The 20,590-nt window shown below is 35.5% G+C and overlaps 1 protein-coding gene across 1 annotated transcript; it reads left to right on the forward strand.

The window, feature by feature from the left end:
• The first annotated feature begins 6,647 nt into the window (after positions 1-6,647).
• On the forward strand, positions 6,648-18,063 carry LOC117332809. The gene is made up of 6 exons (XM_033891857.1): positions 6,648-7,167; positions 7,859-8,138; positions 10,318-10,431; positions 14,383-14,542; positions 14,904-14,957; positions 15,546-18,063. Exons 1-6 carry the CDS (start codon positions 6,659-6,661, stop codon positions 15,755-15,757), a joined length of 1,329 nt encoding a protein of 442 aa, XP_033747748.1. The 5' UTR covers positions 6,648-6,658; the 3' UTR covers positions 15,758-18,063.
• The last annotated feature ends 2,527 nt before the right edge of the window (positions 18,064-20,590 follow it).

Here is a 20,590-nt window from a genome sequence, read left to right on the forward strand (position 1 = left end):
TGCTATTTTTAACGTCAGGGTGCCTTTGGCACCTGCCGTTATAGGCGTGGTGGGAAAATGTTGTTACTGATCTGTTCCGGCTAACTATTCCTCATTTCTGTCATACAAATGATATACATCCGCAGCCTAATATAGTTCCTATTTTGATAGCAATTATTGACACAATTTAAGTGATGTAAACAGTGTTTACTGCAATTATTTAAAATTAAATGTTAATGTTTGGTGTTCTAGATTATTTTAGAGTATAATTATTAACCCTTTTCCTCGTCAGTATATACAATTTTGTTGGCGTAGGATTACGTAGTTCCGTCTCGATACTGCCTTGAAAACGATAGTAGAAAAATCAGTTTGATCGTCGTAGAAATTTACATGCATTCACAGAGAAACTATCCACATCTGTTCATCCTGAGTTAATATGCAGGAACATTTTATAGCTTAAAACAGATCCTATTTACGTAGTCAAATGCACCCGAGCATTCCACGAGATAACTTCAGCTGTCACGTGACTCTTCACGACACCAGTCAGCCAGACTGTAACTAAACCAACGACCGTTCGCAGTTTCAAATTCATTTGTAAGTCGCTAGAATACGCATGAAATATGACCAGGAATTGAAGGCAAGTTGTAACAAACTACATTGCCGTTTTTTGTGAGGATTTATTAAATAAGGTTATTATTTGTTGTTTGAAAAGAATCTAATGATTATGATCCGTGACTGATGTACTGGCGGTGTCAAAACTAGATATGTCTCGTCGGACAACGCGACCGCAATTTTCTATCAGAGGTAAAATGTGTTACCTAAGGGGTCATAAAATAGATGTTTGATAAATAAAATTTAAAAAACTTCGGCTGTGTACATCTTGGATTTTATCTTTAGTTGTAGTTACTTGACAACATGTTCTGTTAATAGACCGATTTGTCGCTCAGTTGATTCTTTTTTCAAAGTTTACAAGCAGCTTTACTGATTCAGGAGTATATCAATAATCTTCCACAAGCAATAAAGAAATCAGGAAAGAATTATACTCAGCTTTTGTCAGCTGATATATATGTTATACATGTTTTCTTGAATATATATAGAATAGAAATACCAGGGCCAGATGAAGACATTTCTTCTGATGCAAATGTCACTGTCTGACTATAAAATCCAATTTTAAATTTCTTATAATATGACCTCAGACCCTGACGTTTCTCAGGGCCTTTGGCCCTTTGATTAGTCTTTGAAATCTGATATTAATGATATTCCACCAAATTTACAGAATAAGTTTACATTCTTGACAAGTGCAAAGCATGTTATAGAATCTGTACAGAATATTAACAATCTGTCTCACTCATGAATGCAAATGATAGTTAGGCCATTCTAGTTCTTAGGCCTGCGTTCATTTTATTTTGGGAATTTTATCGCAAAATTTTACGTTTGCATGTCACAAGACTTTCTGACATTTGACTTTCAAGTTTAAGCAAATAGGCGTATTTAAACATCTGTAAGATCTGCTCTATGTATACATGTACTGTATTACATAATGTTAAATTCAACTTCAGGCTTCACCTGCCATTTATGTGATCTAACATACAGACGTCAGAGCTCGCTACAGATCCACAACGACAAATGCCATCCAGGTACATACAGTGAAACCTGTCTAATCCGACACCTAACTTTTCCGACATCCTGTCACATCCGACACTGTACCGTATTCCCGTGAAATTCCGCTCTTTCTCAGTGTATATAAACACTGATATTTCCGGTCACTGTCAGTTCCGAATTCCGACACATATTTCTATAACAACAACCTATCTTTGTTAGTTAAATGTACCTGGTAAATCCGACATATATCGGAACGGAATTCAATGGAGATTAAAAATTGCGTGAGTTTGTCCCACCGCATGTGTACACAACCGTTCCGCTCGAGGTGACGATCGAGCAGTGCAGCGGGGGTACAAAGGGGGGATTATTGTACTGTATACACATATAAGTTTACCTGTTACGTACGGAGTAATTATCAGAAAATACAGAACCATAATTTGGCAGTGTTTGAATTTATGTAGTGAGTAAATGTCAGAAAATACAGAATGATATTTTGGTAGTGTTTGATTTGCTATGGTTGTGAACGGACGTTAAAAATTAAGCATGGCCTCTTCACCAACATGTAAAAAAAGACTTTTAACGGATACAAGTAGTCCGTCACCTAAGCGACATCGGACAGATTTAACTTTGGAAAAAAAGGTGCAATTAATTGCCGATTCCGAGAAGCTTCCTAAACTTTCTCAAAAGGAACTCGGCTTGAAATATGGTATCGGCCGTGCAACTGTCTCCGACATATTAAAACGGAGAGAACAGTACAACAGTCAATTTAAAGAAAGCTGTGAGTCGAAGAAAAAAAGATTTCCAAGTTCATCAAAATACGGGGAATTAAATGAAGCAGTGTTCAAGTGGTTCTCTCAAGCTAGAGCAAAAAACATACCTCTGAGTGGTCCGATCGTTCAGGAGAAAGCGCTACAGTTTTCAAAAGAATTAAATTTAGAGGAATTTAAGGCATCTAATGGATGGTTGGAGAGCTGGAAAAACCGTTATTCTATTGGTTATTTCAAAGTCTGTGGTGAAAGTGCCGATGTGGATATAGAGTCAGTAAATGATTACAAGCGCAGAGTACCGAGTATTATAGCTGGTTACCACAATAAAGACATCTTTAACTGTGATGAAACCGGACTTTTTTTTTAGAGCTTTACCGGACAAAACGTTAGCAGAGAAAAGAAAAGAATGTAAAGGCGGAAAACTAGCAAAAGAAAGATTAACTGTGATGATGTGTTGCAGTAGCGTAGGAGAAAAACTGAAACCGTTGGTAATTGGGAAAGCACGAAAACCGCGATGTTTTGGCAACATAAATGTTGACAAGCTACCGGTATTGTGGCGTTCCAATAAAAAATCTTGGATGACATCGGAAACTTTTAAGGACTGGATTGGAAGAATTAACAGCGATATGAAAAAACAACGACGACACATACTGGTATTTTTGGACAATGCCACTTCACATTCCCATGACCTAACTTTTAGCAATGTTACCCTGAGGTACCTTCCAGCCAATACCACATCTAAACTCCAGCCGCTGGATCTTGGCATCATACGTGCATTTAAAGCTAGGTACAGGAAAAACATGATGCAACATTTGGTCATGAACATCGAGAAGTGTAAACACGCCTCTGAACTAACAAAAGCAGTATCTGTCCTGGATGCCATATTTTGGATTGAAAAAGCATGGTCCGAAACTAAAACATCAACGATTGAAGCCTGTTTTCGCCAGGCCGGTTTCCCCTTTGAGGACCCCTCAGACACTGTGTTCACAGAATCTGATGACGACATGGACGATGATGTACCACTTTCGGTTCTACGAACAAAATTTTCAATGTCAGAAACAAATGATCTGGCGGACATTGAAGATACAATCGAGATAGAGGAAACATATGACGGTGATTGGGAAACAAAAATAATAGATGATGCCAAATCACGTGAACCGCAAGATTCTGACGTTGAAGATGATGACGAGGACACACATGGATCCGGAAGTCAACTCACGCACAGTGATATTTTGATGATGTTAACATCAATGCGCGAGTTTGCACTAGCAAAAGATGACCGCTACTTGCCAGGAGTCGAACATTTAAAGCAAATGACAGAGGTTACTGTTTTAAAGGGTAGATCCACATGGAAACAAGTGACAATGGACACATTTCTTCAATCGGAGTGAGTAATGTTTACGTCAATATAAACTCATGTGATCGTCGAGTTGCCATATATCTACACACATATGTAGTGTTGAATATACTGTACATGTATATTTATAAATGTTTAAAATTAATTAAAAAAGTCGGTGATTTAATACATTAGTGTTTTGTTTTATTTCCACATCACAGTGTACGTGTATGTACATTATTGATTGTATACTTTGACGTATATACCGGATAGCATATATGACAACCACGTGTAGTCAACAACAATACCTGACTTTTCCGACACCCTGTCTAATCCGAACAAAACGGTCAATCCCACATGGTGTCGGATTAGACAGGTTTCACTGTATTAATATTGAAATATTTGATGATGAATTTCTAAACTTCTCCATGCTTTTAAAAATAATAAGTAATAACTGAAAAAAATATTGTTTTCAATGCCATTTTTGAAGTGGTATGTCCCTATACAGTGCAACTTCCGAAAACCGAACCTTCTAAAAACCGAACACCTCTGAATACCGAACGAATTGTCATTGTACGGAATTGGTCTTTCTTTATTATAGTATTAAAAAAATTCCAAATACCGATCCTTCTGAATTCCAAACACCGGACCGATTTTGTGTCCGGTTCCTGTTAAAATATACCAAAAAATACTTCTGAAAACCGGCCTTACCTGAGTGATTATGACACGTAGTCATGTCAGTCAACCGTGAAACAACGACTGTGACGGGTATTGTGTGAAGCCTTATTGTCTCGGGACTTATGTAGGTGATTTGTACAGGTATCCAATATATACCCCAAGGGGGCATTATGACGGAAGGCCTAATGTATAATCCCCACGACAATTATGAAACAATGACACACTTCATTAAAGTGCATCGGTTCGTTTATCTTCTCAATGCTAGTAGAACTAATTTAAATGAGGCCCAAAGGGGGTTGTTTCGTAAATGAAGCCCGTGATGTGTTTTTTTAGACAACAGCGATGTCGGTAATATGACCAGTATCAACTGATCAATTGTAATTGATATTGAAACAAAGCATCTTCACACCCTTTATTATTATTCGATGTGTAAAATATTCCCTTTCGGACTATCTGCCCCATCCACATTACAAAGCTTCACTGGATGTAACAAAATGTAGGTCTATCATAAAGTGTTGTTGTGCATGTGGAAATACTGTTTAAAACTAAAGTTATAGTCATTTGCCTTTCTTATATATTATGCAATATATACATTGATTAACTTTCATAATATGCATATTATTCAGACAAACCAGATTGTCTACGTATGTATGTGCCAGTTTGTAATCGGGTGCATTCTAATAAAACATTGTTCGACCAATTATATCTGGAATTCGACCGGTCATTTTTCGATCAACTTCTCCAAACTGAACCCTCTGTAAACCGAACAAATAGTCATGTCCCATGCATGTTCGGTTTATAGAGATTCCACTGTATATCTATCGTGAAATAGTCTGTCCCCGTCATTGAATGATTGATATTACTATATGATTAATGATGGTGGATACCAAGATCCTTTCAGAATATCTTGTGACACAAAATGCCCCCACAATATCTGTAAGTGTAAAACGTGTTTGAGAATATATAAAAAAAATAAACATTTATATTCCAGAATGGGAATTTATGGGTGGTATTTGCCTTTCCCCATACAAATATTACCTACATGAACATGTAATAGCATATAACATTGTATTGAAATTTTCTAGTTTTAGTCTAGAGATGAACCTAGGCCTGGAGGAAGAGTATTGAGAAGATGACAGTACCGATGATCCTAATATCGAGTGTTCAGATGATAGCAACCGTGATCCTAATTTCCAGTGTACTGAAAGCGAAATTGAACATGTCACATCTAATGATGACGGTGACTTTGATGAAATAAAAATAAGGAAAAGAAAGGCCATTACAGAGGCTTTTGTTGATCACAATATTGCGAAGAGAAACTGTGCAGAAAAGGAATTTGATGACCACGTTTCAGACAGTGAAATGTCTGATGTTATCGTCAATGTTCCTGGAGAACTTGGACCTCATTTCAACATTGACACAGACATTACATCAGGAGGAAACAATACAAATGAGAGTACCAAGGACACCAATGACAAGTGTGGTACACCAATATTTGGACTGTTGCCAAAAAGCCAAAAGAAAGAAGGATGTAAGCAAGTGTATGATAAACAGAATTGTTGCACATTCTGTGGAAAAATGATCAAAAGCAAAATTTCACGTCACCTTTTGAATGCTCATAAGCTGGAACCAACAGTCAGCAAAATATGGCTACTACCGAAAAGATCAGAAGAGCGTACAATTAAGTTGGAAATGCTTGCCAACGAAGGCAACTTCAAACACAATATTACAGTTCTACAAAAGAAGGAAGGATTTCTTGTAGTGGGGAGAAGAGAAACAACAAGGAGGAACACATTTCAATCAGGTGATTATTTGCCATGTGAATATTGTAGAAAATTTATCCTCAAAAGTACACTCTGGTGGCATCATCGAACCTGCACTGTTAGAAAGTTTTATGAGAAATCAGTTGGAGTAAATGAGAACAAATACATAGAAAGTGACAGTGATCCAAACTCAAACAATGCTGTACGTCGTGGACGCCATCTATTGCATAGTGCATTAATGAAGGACTCTGATCAATTTGTGACAAAAATGTTGGATAGAATGCATAACGATGAAGTCAAAGACATTGTTATACATGACAAGCTGATAAGAAAATATGCAGCATTGCGTGTGGAAGGCCTTGGTTCTGAAAGTGACCAGAAAATTAATGATATCCACTGGGTCTCACAGTGTTGCCGGACATTAGGAAGATTGATTTTACAATGTAGAAAAGACAACCTTACTTCAATTATCAGTCTGGACACACTCATTTCACCAAAGTAATTTTGATCTTGTTGTCGCATCAACCAAATTGATGTCTATAGACACAGAAAATCCTGCTGTCTCTTTGGGCAGGTTTATGGGAAATATTCTGGGTCATATACAAGTAAAAATTGGAGATGCTTTAAGATGTGGAGAATCGGATGAGAGTGGTAGATGCCAGAAAGCGACAGGCTTTCAAAAGTTGTTTGAAGCCGAGTGGAACTACAGAGTGAACTCAGTCTGTGTAAAACGAAAAAACGCATTACACAGACAAAAGGTACAGACCATTCCTTTGACAGAAGATCTGAAAACGCTCACAGAATTCATTATGTGCAACATAAGAGAAACATCCACAGCACTGCAGAAATGCCCGACACCTTGTGATTGGACAAAACTTGCCAAATTTACCATGTGCAGGTTGATCCTGTTTAACAAGCGAAGGCGGGCTGAAGTCAAAGACTTGAAAGTTCAGGACTACGAGAAGAGGCCCAACTGGCATGAGGATCAGCGTGGTGAATTTGACCTGGCATTATCACATGCGGACAAAGTATTAGCCAGCAGGTATGTTGATATATATACAAGTCTTGTCGTAATGACTATATTATATTCAATAAATTAAAAATTTAAATGAAAACATTAATATCTGGACATAACACCAGTATGTTAGTTTCTACTTTACAAACAGTGTACATATTTATATATAAATCTAGGTTCTCTTTATAGCAATGTCTGGATAATCTTAGTTTGTGATTACTGGTAACAAGTTACCACAAGCCTGTGTCTTGCCATTTTGTTAATTACTGTACCTACACTTTGAATAATAATTTATTACATTGTATTAATTGCAACTTGACTATGTTTTTTTGTAACCCCAAACTCCTGGGGAGAAACCGTAATAAAGTAAATCTCAACATTGTGTTCACAGAGCCTCATTCTGGATTTAGACAGAAAGGTTTCTGTCATATCCACACATTGGTAATTTAGTTAGAGATTCATATCCTAATGCTATCGTTTAAATTTTTTTTTACAGGATTACTGGGGATTTTCACTCCCACAAAAGTGCTGAAGGATGTGCACTGATGTATGCAATACTTTAATTTGGTACTTTCAGCAGATGTCAATTGACAGCTACATGATTATATGATTTTAAGTCCTGTCTCCCAGGAGACTGGGTAGTTGGGTTCCAATAAATGATTAAATTGGGTCATCATTTGTGTTCATTAATTGTTTTCTTTGTATTTGTATTTTGTAGAATGGACATGGTCATTTCAGCAGGGAAGTCACGGAAAAATGTGGACGCATATGTCCTGCTGCCACCAGACAGCAAGGATGCCATTGACCTCCTTAACAGCCTGAGAGATAAAGTCGGGATCAGATCCACCAACGAATACATATTCGCTAGGGTTTGCTCAGAGACTCCGCTGACGGGCAACACCGAGCTCAGAGAAATTGTTGACAGTTGCCCCAACCTTCAACATCCTGATAGAATCAGCTCAACATCACTTAGAAAATATATAGCCACAGTCTCTCAGGTTTGTTATTTTAAATTGATTTTATTTAGCTATAGCCTAAAAACGTTAAGATTAGATGCTTTACTACTATGTGAAGAACATCTAGAATTACTTACTTTAATATATATTATGTTCATTATGGATATATTGTTGGAAGATGACTTGCGTGTTTGGTAGTTATCCAGTGAAAGATCCAGGGCGCGGGATCGTTAAAATCCCCCAAAATTTACGTTTTGCCCCCACTTGCAGAAAATATGTGGGGGGCCAATTCACGCACAACTATTTGTGTGACCCGCATATGTATCAACATAACGCGGGTACAAGATGTGTTTAATACTATTTTTAAACATGTTTTTATCAATCAAACGAAATTATAGCAAGTACAATACCGTATTGGTGTCGTCTTTACAACAAACATGATTTAGGCGGAAATCGTAATTAGAGTTACTCCCCTTGAGTCGCAAGAACGCTTTAACATTTGACGAAAATCCAAGCGCTTGTGTGACCTTTAACGACTCAAACAAACATGGCGGAAGCCAACTCCACACAGAAAAAAATATCGCGTTTCTTTAGGACTCGTCATCATCATCATGATGTAGAGAGTAGGCCTGATGAAAACACCGATAATATATTCTGCAAAAAAAACAAAAAAAACGAAAACACGATTTCCATATTGATATAGAAAAAAATCTAAATCTAGTTTGATGTTCATTATACATTTAATAACATTGCTTTTTGTTTGATCATTTTCAGAATGAAAAAATCTGTTAGCATATGATATTCAGTCTTTGTCTTAAATGTTCTGCATTTAAAGAAACTGTTATTGCCAAGTTTTATTGTACCAAATAATTTGTTTTCAGCAGCTATGTATAGCAATTATTAAATGGAAATGATGCAATAAGTCAATTCTTAAAATGTAATAGTACTTTATGTCATTCATGTAAAGAAGTAACTTAAAAACAGATCCAATTTCAAAATTTTAACTTTTACCATAAGGTTAGTCCAGAGCCCCCATTTTTTTCAATTTGATGGGCCCCCATCAAATTGAAAAAAATGGGGGCTCTGGACTCAGTTACACAATTTTCTGTATCCATCACTGGTTATCATGACAGCTGGTAATATATACAGGTACAGTTATTGACTGTGTTGAAGTTTACATGTGGCGATACAGAACTGCAGTGGCCAACTATTTTGAGCCAAAGGTAATTTAATAAGCAAATGATTGTACATGTCTGTATAGTCGAGTAAATCAAACTTAAGTAAGGCCACATCAACCAGTTTAGGACGTACGTAGGTCTGTCTGGGTAATTTTTAGGTCAGTTCTGGCCTAACTATAAGACCTATATATACTGCCCTCCAAAAGTTCCATTACACTTTTCAGACAAAATATTTTTAAATTCAGTTAAAGCAGTTATAAACTAGTCTATCGACAATGTGTATTGGTTATTTAGAATGCTCAAAATGAATGTTAATGAAATATGTTTTCAGATATTTGGAAAAAGGAAACTAAAACAGTTTTTTTTGGAGGGATTGTATTTATCAATGAAATGTAATTTGTTATGGTACAAATTTAATATCATGAGGTGGAATATTTTTGAAAATATTTGCAATCTTCACTGACAAATGAATTATCTCCAAGAAATTGCAACAGGTTTAATTATTTTATGGGTTTAATTTTTGTTATATAGGATAATATAATGTGTCACAGAACTTTTGGAGGGCAGGGTATAGGGCCATATAATTTCACATGCTGATACATTTCAATGAGTAGTGTTGATTAAACAAGTTTTTGATTACCTTGACCCCAGGATATTGGTATAGTTTCTACGTTCAGGTTTGTTCTGGTTTGACTTGACCTAGAGAAATGCTTATTGCTGACATAGCCGGAAATGGGGTATCCATGTTTTACAAACAAATTTCTAGTTGTTTATTTAACATTTTATTGATGATGAAACCAGGGGACTATAGTTTTCCTCTCCATCCGTCTGTGTATAAGGGGTCTAGCAGCTGAATTATTTCTTGGGAATACATTCTTATATAAGGACCATAATAATGTTTAAAGTTTTGAGTTTCATTGTGTTAACTTGTGATGTCAATGTCACAGTAACTATTCCAGGACAACATATTAATGAAATAGGCAAAATGTTCTCCAGTTATGGATCAGAGTGAAAAATTGATTTGGATATTTCTTTGACTTTAGATCCTGGATATGACTGATCCAGAGCTAGAAATGCTTGCAACGCATCTAGGGCATGATGTCAAAACCCACAAAGAAAACTACAGACTGTCACATTCAACCCGTGAATTGACAAAGGTATGTCATGCAGTAATTGTACATATGCATGGTCAGATGGTAGGCCATTTAATTCGCCCTTAAATATGTGCATTTATGGTCTGTTAATCGGTTTTGTTCATCTGACCTTGGACAATTTTTGTTATAGGTAAAAAAAATATTTTTTTTTAAATACAGGATGGATTATTCTCAGTTATCATATGTACACATGTAGCTTTTAATTTACCTCAGTCTTTTGCTGTGCAAGTCTATTTTGGGATTAAACAGGGATACCATGGTTGACAACAATATATTTTTGAATTTGACAGTGATTGTTTTATCACTATTTCTGATTTATAAACAACCATAACACTAGGATACAGTTAGCACTATTTCTTGAGAAGTGCTGCGTACATGTCATTCTCTCTTATATTGTACAGGGTTTGCACTGGGCATTTCATAAATGGGGTCCTTTTCAGATAAAATTGGGTCCCTGCGAATAATTTGAATGGAGTTTCCAGAAAAAAATGGGGTCCTTTCAATTTTCTATACTTCAAAAGGCTATGTGGATGGCTTCAACGCAAACCCTGATTGTATGTAGGTTTTTCTTGATCCCTAGTGTTGTGCATAGTCCATTTGAGAAAAAAACAAAATGGCTGACGGATGGCCAACTTTGATTTTGGTCACCATGAAATGTCTATTTTGATCGTTTTTATCGTCTGCATGTAATATTTCCAACTTCTGAAACAACTAAAAGAATTTTGACCAAATTTAGTTGTGATGGGGTAATCAAAGTTTCTTTATTCTGTATTGTTTATAATGTCAGGATGCCTTTGGCTTCAGTATTATCGTTATGGAAATTTACATGTACATGCGTCCACAGAGAAACTATCCACATGTCTTAGACTCGTATGTTCATTCTAAGTTCATATACAGGAATATTTCATATAAGCCTAAAACTAACCGTGTTTACATAGTCAAATGTCTACAATTCTATATATAGCTTTGCAGTCAAATGTCTACAATTCCATATATAGCTTTGCAGCCAAACATTTCACAGGATAACTTCAGCTGTCACATGACTAATTACGTGATCATCACAAATTGGCCAAAATGGCGGTTATGTCTAATGTAACTAAACCAGCGACCGTTCACAGTTTCATATGTATTTGTATGTCCCTAGAATACGCAGGACTTATAAACAGGAATTGAAGGCAAGTTGTAACAAACTTAGCATTGCCGTTTTTCATGAGGATTTTATTAAATAAGAATATTATTTGTTTATTTGAAAAGAATCTTAATGATTATGATCCATGACTGATGTACTGGTGTCTTGTTTGTCAAAACTATATGTATATGTCTCGTCTGACAGCACGACCACAGCTTTCTATCAGAGGTTAAAATATTTGCATTTTTAGGTCACCTGAGACAATGTCTCAAGTGACCTATTCTAATCGCCTGTTGTTCGTCGTCGTCCGTCGTCCGTCGTCTGTCGTGCGTCCGTAAACAATTTACATTTTCAACTTCTTCTCCAAAACCACTAAACCAAATTCAATGAAATTTGGCAGGGAGCTTCTATGGCTGAAGGTCAACCAAAATTGTGAATTATATGGTCCCAGAACCCCAGGGGCCTGAGGGGTGGGGCCAAAAAGGGTCAAATTAACAAAAACTTCAAAAATCTTCTTCTCTACTCTCAGATAAGGTAGAATCAAATACTCTTCATAGATGGAAGGGTCTTAAGGTGCTTTACCAAAATTGTGAATTTCATGACCCTGGGGTCTTGCGTTTACCCCTGGGGAGGGGGTAAACTTTACTATAGTTTATATAGGGAAATCACATTTTTGACTATTATTTGTTGGATTTCTATTGGAATTTACTCTAACTTCGTTTAAATTATCAGCATAGGATGACAGTTTGATGGTATGTACATGTTGGCCCTGGTTGACCCCCAGGGGCTGATGGGGAGGGGGGGGCCAAAAAGGGTCAAATTGACTAAAACTTCAAAAATCTTCTTCTCTATTCTCAGATATGGTAGAATCAAATACTCTTCATAGATGGGAGGGTCTTAAGGCACTTTACCAAAATTGTGAATTTCATGACCCTGGGGTTTCACGTTTGCCCCAGGGGAGGGGTAAACTTTACTATAGTTTATATAGGGAAATCACATTTTTGACTATTATTTGTTGGATTTATATTGGAATTCATTCTAACTTGGTTTAAATTATCAGCATAGGATGACAGTTTGATGGTATGTACATGTTGGCCCTGGTTGACCCCCAGGGGCTGATGGGCGGGGCCAAAAAGGGTCAAATTGACTTAAACTTCAAAAATCTTCTTCTCTACTCTCATATATGGTAGAATCAAATGCTCTTCATAGATGGAAGGGTCTTAAGGCACTTTACCAAAATTGTGAATTTCATGACCCAGGGATCTCGCGTTTGCCCCATGGGAGGGGATAAACTTTACTATAGTTATAGGGAAATCACATTTATGACTACCATTTGTTTTATTTGTTTTGAAATTCATTCTTAATTTGTTAACATTATCAACATGGGATGACTGCTTAATGGCATGCACATGTTGGCCCTGACTGATCCCTTAGACTGATATGTCAGGCCAAGAAGTGTCAGTTAAATTTATTGAAATATTTCAAATCTCAGGTGACCGTTAAGGCCCATGGGCCTCTTGTTGATGTTACTAGGGTCATAAAATAGATATTTGCTAGGCCTTATTAACATCTTATACATGTAGTATAAATAAAAAAAACTTATCCTGTGTACATCTTGGATTATATCTCTAGTTGTACATTCAACTGTTATAATAGACTGATTTGTCCTTCAGTTGATTTTTTTTTCAAAGTTTACAAGCAGCTTTACTGATCCAGAAGTATATCAAAATAGGGAAATAAATAAATTATAAATTATAGTCAACTTTCTTGAGACCCAGAAACTGCAGATCTTGATGACTTGATATGTAAGAATATATAAAGTATGTCAAGGTATAGTATGATAGCAAATTGTTCCCCATGGGAGATAAATATAAGTTTACATTAATATTTGATTACATAGAATAAAAGTAAGAAAAGTTAATTTTGGGCTCCTTCTCTGGAGTTATTCAGTGGATTTTAGCAAAATGTGGTATGCAGTCCACAAAATGGTCTGCTTGAGGTGAAAATGTTGGCATATATACCCAATATTATCCAAAGATGTAAGTGAAGATGAGATATGTACAGTTCCATATGAGTGTGTTTTTTAGGTCACCTGATGAGACAAAGTCTCAGTTGACCTATTGCGATCGCCTTTTGTCCAGCGCCGTGCTTGGTCTGTCCATCATAAACAATTTCGACTTCTTCTCCAAAACCGCTGAACCCAATTCAATGAAATTCTACAGGAAGCTTCCAAGGCTAGAGTTCAAACGAAATTGTGAATTATATGGTCTTGTTTTCAAAAACATATTTTTCACTTTTCAAGTATCGCAACTTCTGCTAGCTGTTGAAAGTGGAAAGGTGAACACCTGGCAAGGAAAGCACTTATCTGAAATCACCATAGATGGTAAGACAAAACTGACTTTATAAATAAATAGTTCAGTCACAAAGTTAACCTATTTATCAGTCCCAAGACACCCAGGGTCCTTCATGAGTGAAGCAAGAAAATTAAGGTAATTCCTTTAAATCGCTACTAGTCATAAAATTATGAATGGATTTGAACCAAATTTGGTCTTGGTTTGTTTTCATTCAACCAGGAAAAAGACATACAATTAGGGGCTTTTATTGACTTCAAAACTGATGAGGGAAGGCCTAAGAAACAAGAAATTAATTTTATTTGGCCATATATATTTTTATTTAATCATAATACAATCAAAGTTTTATTGTGCAGCTGCTATCTGTCCCAATATTTCCTTGTCCAAATCCTGATATCGTTGAATTCCCATGCACCATGGACTGTAATAGGTGGGTACATCAGCAGTTGTACATTTATTCAACTGAATATTTAGACTCAATTGTGCTCTTTCACTATTTCAGAATTGCCCACAGTCGAGGATATTCTTCATGGAGAAGATGGGGTTGATGAAGAAGGTACCCTGTCCAATAGACGACAGGAATCTGATGAAGAAGGTACCCTGTCCTATAGACGACAGGAATCTGATGAAGAAGGTACCCTGTCCAAGAGAGTCATTTCTGATATGCAAGATGAGGATTTTCTGTCAATATCATGTTGTCTGGCACTTTTGTTCAATTCTTTGAATGATGAAGTTATTTTTCCATGCTCCCATCTTTCATAATTTTGTTTCTCGGAGACCCATTCTACCTATATTAACGAGCATTACAGACTCTCCCCACACATACTTTATGAACTATTAGAGTCTTTTCGTCCCATGCAGATGTTTCTTGAATACACCAAATCAAACAGCATCATCTCTATTACACATGAACTGGTCATTCAGAATTGCATTATGCATTATGTGTGTTGACAATTTTTTATAGATAACTATAGCACATATTTCACTTTTTAAAGGTTTGGATGGATCTTCAAGCATTGTGCAGAGTGAACCGCATAAAAGAAGTACAGGTAATTTTCTCTAGCAACAAAAATTGTTTGATGATTTTATATATCCTGATTGGTCATCAGAGGGCACATGGTCTGTTGCAACATGCATACCGTATGTCTGTATATGTAGATTGTGTTCATTACTCAAGATTTTCCATAATAGGCAACATAAGGCCAATTTGACTGCCTACTATATAATACTATTCACGTTTTCTAATATATTTGTATGTTGAATGTATAAAATTTGACCTGCTAAAATTATCAACTGTCATGTTGGAAAAAAATTAGAGGAAACCCTGATTACTATAACATTTAGCATCATATCAAACAATATATCTAATGAGACATTTCTTTGTAAATTGTTTGAATTAAGTATTTTCAACCCATCGTGACACATGTTTTACTGCTGTATTTTCATGTCGTCATTTCCGTGTTGTGTATCGGCCATGCTGCAGGTGTGGTTTGAATTATATACCAACATGCCGAAACTATTATCGATACTAGCATGACATACATATATGTACATAATTCTAATTAAATGATCACACATACAGCAAAAAAACAATTTATTAGATGTTGTTGTAAACAGTACATATTATTTCTTTGAAGGAGAAAACAACAAACATGCCAAGAAAAGAGCCTGGACACAGGAAGAAAATGACTGCCTGAAGAAAAAGTTTAAATTTTATTTTGCTGGTGTCAAAAGCGTCCACAATGCGGACATGGTGGATGCTCAAAAACTGTGTCCATCTCTTTGCCTTCGGACGAAGGCCCAAATAAGGGCAAAACTGAATAACATGAAACTGGGGAAATCGACTTAGGAGATCAGAAAAAGTTCAAATTTTATTAATGGTTTGTTATATCATCAAATTGCCTGTTGTCCGTGGTTCTCCAACCATCCATAAACAATTCTTCTTACCACTATTTCTCAGAAAGTACTGCAGGAATCTTTCTCAAATTTCATTTGTAGATTTCCCTTGGTCCCTAGTTATGCATATTGTATTTTGAGACTGATTTAAAAAAAGAACTTGGCTACCAGACGGCCATCTTGGGTTATGAGAGCTGAAGTTTGTTATCGCCATTTCTCAGGAAAGTACTGGAGGGATCTCCCTTGGTCTCTAGTTATGCATATTAAATTCTGAGACTGGTCAGAAAAACATCATAGCTGCCAGAGGACCATTTTGGATTTTGAGAGTTGAAGTTTGTTATCGCTTTCTCTGAATGTGCTGGAGGTATCTTTCTCAGATTTGATATGTTGGGTTCTCTAGGTCCCTGGTTGTGCATGTTACATTTTGAGACTGATCTTAAAAAGAATATGGCCGCCAGACAATCATCTTGGATCGCTATTTCTCAGAAAGTACTCTAGGGATCTTTCTCAAATTTCTTTGAGGGGACAATGTCAAACATAGTAGTGTGAAGTTTTGATTAAAGCAACAAAATTATGTTTTCACTGTTGATGTGACATGAACAGATGGAAAAGAATGGAAAATATCAATAGAACTAATGTATATCTTACAACGGTGGGCGCCAAGATCCTTCTGAGTTCTCTTAGTTTCGCTTGTGTAAAGAAAAGCATTCACAATGTGGACATGGTGGATGCTCAAATATTATGCCCATCTCTTTGACTAAATCTGGTTGAAACTGAATAACATGAAACCAAGGAAATACAAGTAGGCTGATGTGTATTTCAGTATTAAATTTAAATTTACAATGGTAACTTTAGTTCAAATCCATTGTGGTTCAGTTATTAGCTCACCTGTCTTTACTAGTCATAAAGTACTGAATGTTTTTTAACGTGGTCAGAAGCATCTTTTAGGAATTTCATTGGATTTCAATTTAAGGGTCTGATAAAATTTTCTCAAACATTCACTGTAAATAATGTCAGCATTTTGTTTGGATTACCACTTTTGTTTTGGTGACATGCTGTTTATGTGGGCATAAATTGTGTGTTGAAAATTATTGTCAGTTTTTTATGTTAATGATATTGTTGTAGATTCATAATTTTATGATGGAATGTGAGCATATTTTTGTAAATCTATCTTTAAAAGGTAAAACCCATACATTACATTTGCTCTTATGATTGGCTAATATTTATCACAGCAACAACACCGGATGTTGTCCATATACATTCAAAACTTCAATATGTCCAGCATCCAGCATGTTGTTTCTTTTTGAATGATTTGTTGATACATTGACATCATCAGTGATATGTCATGAATTTATTGAAATTTAGAAGATAATTCTAGTTAATTCTTGTTACAAGTGAAATTTGAGTATTTTACTTTTGTTTTAATCTACCAAGTATCACTAGGCTCCTTAATAAATTCTGAAAAATACCTTTCTTGTGTTCATGTCATATTATTTGGATTTCTTGTACATTCTCTTAACACTTGTATATTAGTGTGCTATATTTGAAGTGATTGTTATCATTGGCTGTCATTTACATCTTTTCTTTAAGAAAGTGTGTTCTGAAATTTTAATTGGTACCATGGAAAATGATTATGTGTATGTGGTAAAAATTATTTAGATGAGAAATAATAGATGACGTTGATTAAGATGGAATTGATTGTTTTGGGTTGCTTGTTAAAAAAATTGTGCCAAAATTTGTCAAAATTAACCAAATATTCACATCTGCATAATATATGCAAAGTAAATAGTGCCATTAGAGGTTACATGGTAACTGTACAGTAGATGAAATGACAGATGCATTTTATTTTAGTTGTATCAGGGATGTATTCTTTGGATTTGGGGGACCAAAGAATTAAGGCCAAACGGTCCCATTGTTTTTTGTTGCATATGTTTGTTATGACACAGATGGAAAAACAAGATATCCTGCAGGTTTCCATTGAAATTACGTTATGCTGATTTCATTTTGGAAGTTTGATATTCCGATTTTTTTTAAAGAAATTACTGTACACATCTTTCTAAAACTTCATATGCAGGCCTCCTTTCCTGTTTTTATTGGCCCTACTGATAGGGAAGATTAAAAAGCAAAAAGATCAATCTTATCATAAAAAAATCTTTTGGTTGGCACCAATATAGGACCTTGTGTTGGTATTTTAGTTCATTAAGTATGTTTAATATCATTGTATGAAATACTGATTCAGAATAAATTTACTGAAAAGATTTTCTTTTTCTGTTATATATGAAGTATATAGCGTGTTGATCGTGGACTCAAAATATCAGAAGGTGGACATGGGTGTCGTAGGTTGACATGTGTAGACACCCACGTGCTGCTTTTATGTATTGTCAAAATGTATCCATGTGGTGTTATGGAGTATTTATTTCAAGCAATTAATGACCTTAAGACATTAATTGTTGATATAAATGAGAGCTTTGCAAGCAACCAACAACATGGTATGTTTCCTGCAATGCTCAGTCATTTATTCCAACCGTAACTGCCATAACAAGATTAATTCAATACTTACCTAATATTTACACTTCACAGCCATACTGCCACCTTATTCTGATTATAGCTCAATTTAAACTAAGAAAAATGATTCTTTGTCGACATTGTTTTTAACAATGGTGAAATATTAGTCTTAGTTTGGATAGCATAATTTTATGGTGTCTTTCATTGTACCTGGTTTATATAGTTGCTTTGCTGTTCCAGTGTAAATATAGCGTATTTTATGATATGCATAGGCACGCCAGAACAGAAGGCCTGTTGTATGGCCATCCACATCATGGGAGCCATTCAACTGTGCCTGAAAGATTGGATAACATCACATTATTACCATCATCATTATTAGGAGACCAAAAGCCCCAATAATTTGGTTAAATTTATGAGAACAAAAGCCCCAATAATTTGGTTTGTTTAACAAATGATTTAGGCCCCAACAGTTTGGTTGAATTATTGATCTTTATATATAATTATATATCAAAAAGCTGTTGGGTCACAAGGAAAGTTATATTAAGGCCCCAATAATTTGGTTTCATATGTTAAACTTGATGCCCCAATATTTAATATACATCTATACGCTATTGGGTCCTGAGAAAGACGACCCAATTATCTTAAAGTGACGGACCCAATTTCATCTGTATAAAAACAGTTTAATGTCACCAGTCATCTACCTATTTGAATCGATGTATATAGGTATATATGTATTCTAACCACAAAGGCGAAGATAACGTCACATCCCATCTACACGTATCGGCTCTCTTTCTAGTAGGTCCCAATAAATAGGTTTAATTTACCAGACCCAATTAGCCTGTGGTTATAACTATATATATATATATATATATCATTAATATCTTCATCATATATATATATATATATATATATATATATCATTAATATCTTCAATAAATATTAATATTCAAAAACTTTCTAAATTCATTTATTGCTGTGAAATTGTTTATATTGTAACCCTGGTATTAATACTAGCCGCAATATACCGCTCAGCTAGAGAGATCTTCTCTTTAGCTAAATTGGTTGAGTGTAAGACTAATAAGCTAGAGGCCCTGGCTTCGATCCCTAGCGGAGGCAGTGATTTAAATTTAATTAAGCATGCGCTCTGTTACAATATTTATCACAGGGGGCAGGGGAGGACCAACGTCACAAAAAATAATTGTTAGATAAATAATCTGACAATCATTTTTTGTGACGTAGGTTCGCGCCTACCCCCTGTGATATTTTTCTGTCGCCCAACAAGCCCCTTATTTTAGGCAAAACCCCCTTGAAATAATCATCAAACTCTCTTATTGGTCATGTAAAAAGTATGACATGTACATAAAAGGATAATTTTGAAACTGATAAGATTTATTGTTTTTATTTCATTTTGTGTTTGCACTTGATTTTCTGATATATGTAAGTGAGACATTGCTTTCATGTTATTGTTTGAAAACAAAGTAGTCATCACATGTAAAAATCTTGAATGGTTCTACAGTGTTATCTTTATTTGTAAGCTATGGGTGATTTACCAGATTATGGTAATGCTCAAAAACAAAAGCATAGGTTTTTCAGTAACACTACAGTAATTGAATCATTTGAGTATCTTTGAATATTGGCCTTTAAATCTTCTGTTGAAAATACGCACAACAATCTGCGGGCTATCGCATATATGGACAGACAATTTAGGATGAAATACCAAAAATACTAAGCACTGTTTCTTATTACCTAAGTACTTGTTACTTAAGTTTGTTTTTTCCTGTAGGTGACAGTGTATTTCTTGGCTCTTAATCAAGTGCAAAAGACATTGCGAGAGTTACATTTACTCGTATTTGAGTGTTTCGATCTAGTGATGTAAATATCATAATGGCGATATCTACTGCTATTAACAAAGTTATCGGCACTTTTAAGGCTGAAAAGACACGAGAGATCCCAGAGTAATCCTGGCGCCCACCATTGAATAATCTTTATATGTTCCATGTCAGATTAATCTTCTCTCTATTTTCCCTTCCTCTTACTAATCTGTGTAAATTGAGAAACATCCCTCCAGTACTTTTCAAACAAGATGAACCTATATATGAAATTTGAGATTTAGCGATAATGACTGTCTGTCGGCCATGTTGTTTTCCGACTGGTACGAAAATGCAATATGCATAACAAAGGACCAAGGGGAACCTACATGTGAAATTTGAGAAAGATCCCTTCTGTACTTCCTTAGAAATAGTGGTAACAAACTTCAATTGTCAAAATACAAGATGGCTGC

This window comes from Pecten maximus, chromosome 8 (assembly GCF_902652985.1).
Source record: "Pecten maximus chromosome 8, xPecMax1.1, whole genome shotgun sequence".
NCBI classification, from domain to species: domain Eukaryota; kingdom Metazoa; phylum Mollusca; class Bivalvia; order Pectinida; family Pectinidae; genus Pecten; species Pecten maximus.

Excerpts from the sequence above, each read along its gene's own strand:
- LOC117332809 (XM_033891857.1), top strand. The coding sequence starts at position 6,659 with ATGTCTATAGACACAGAAAATCCTGCTGTCTCTTTGGGCAGGTTTATG. Across the intron at positions 7,168-7,858 it reads GACAAAGTATTAGCCAGCAG|AATGGACATGGTCATTTCAG; the intron begins GTATGTTGATAT and ends TGTATTTTGTAG. Across the intron at positions 14,958-15,545 it reads ACCGCATAAAAGAAGTACAG|GAGAAAACAACAAACATGCC; the intron begins GTAATTTTCTCT and ends ATTTCTTTGAAG.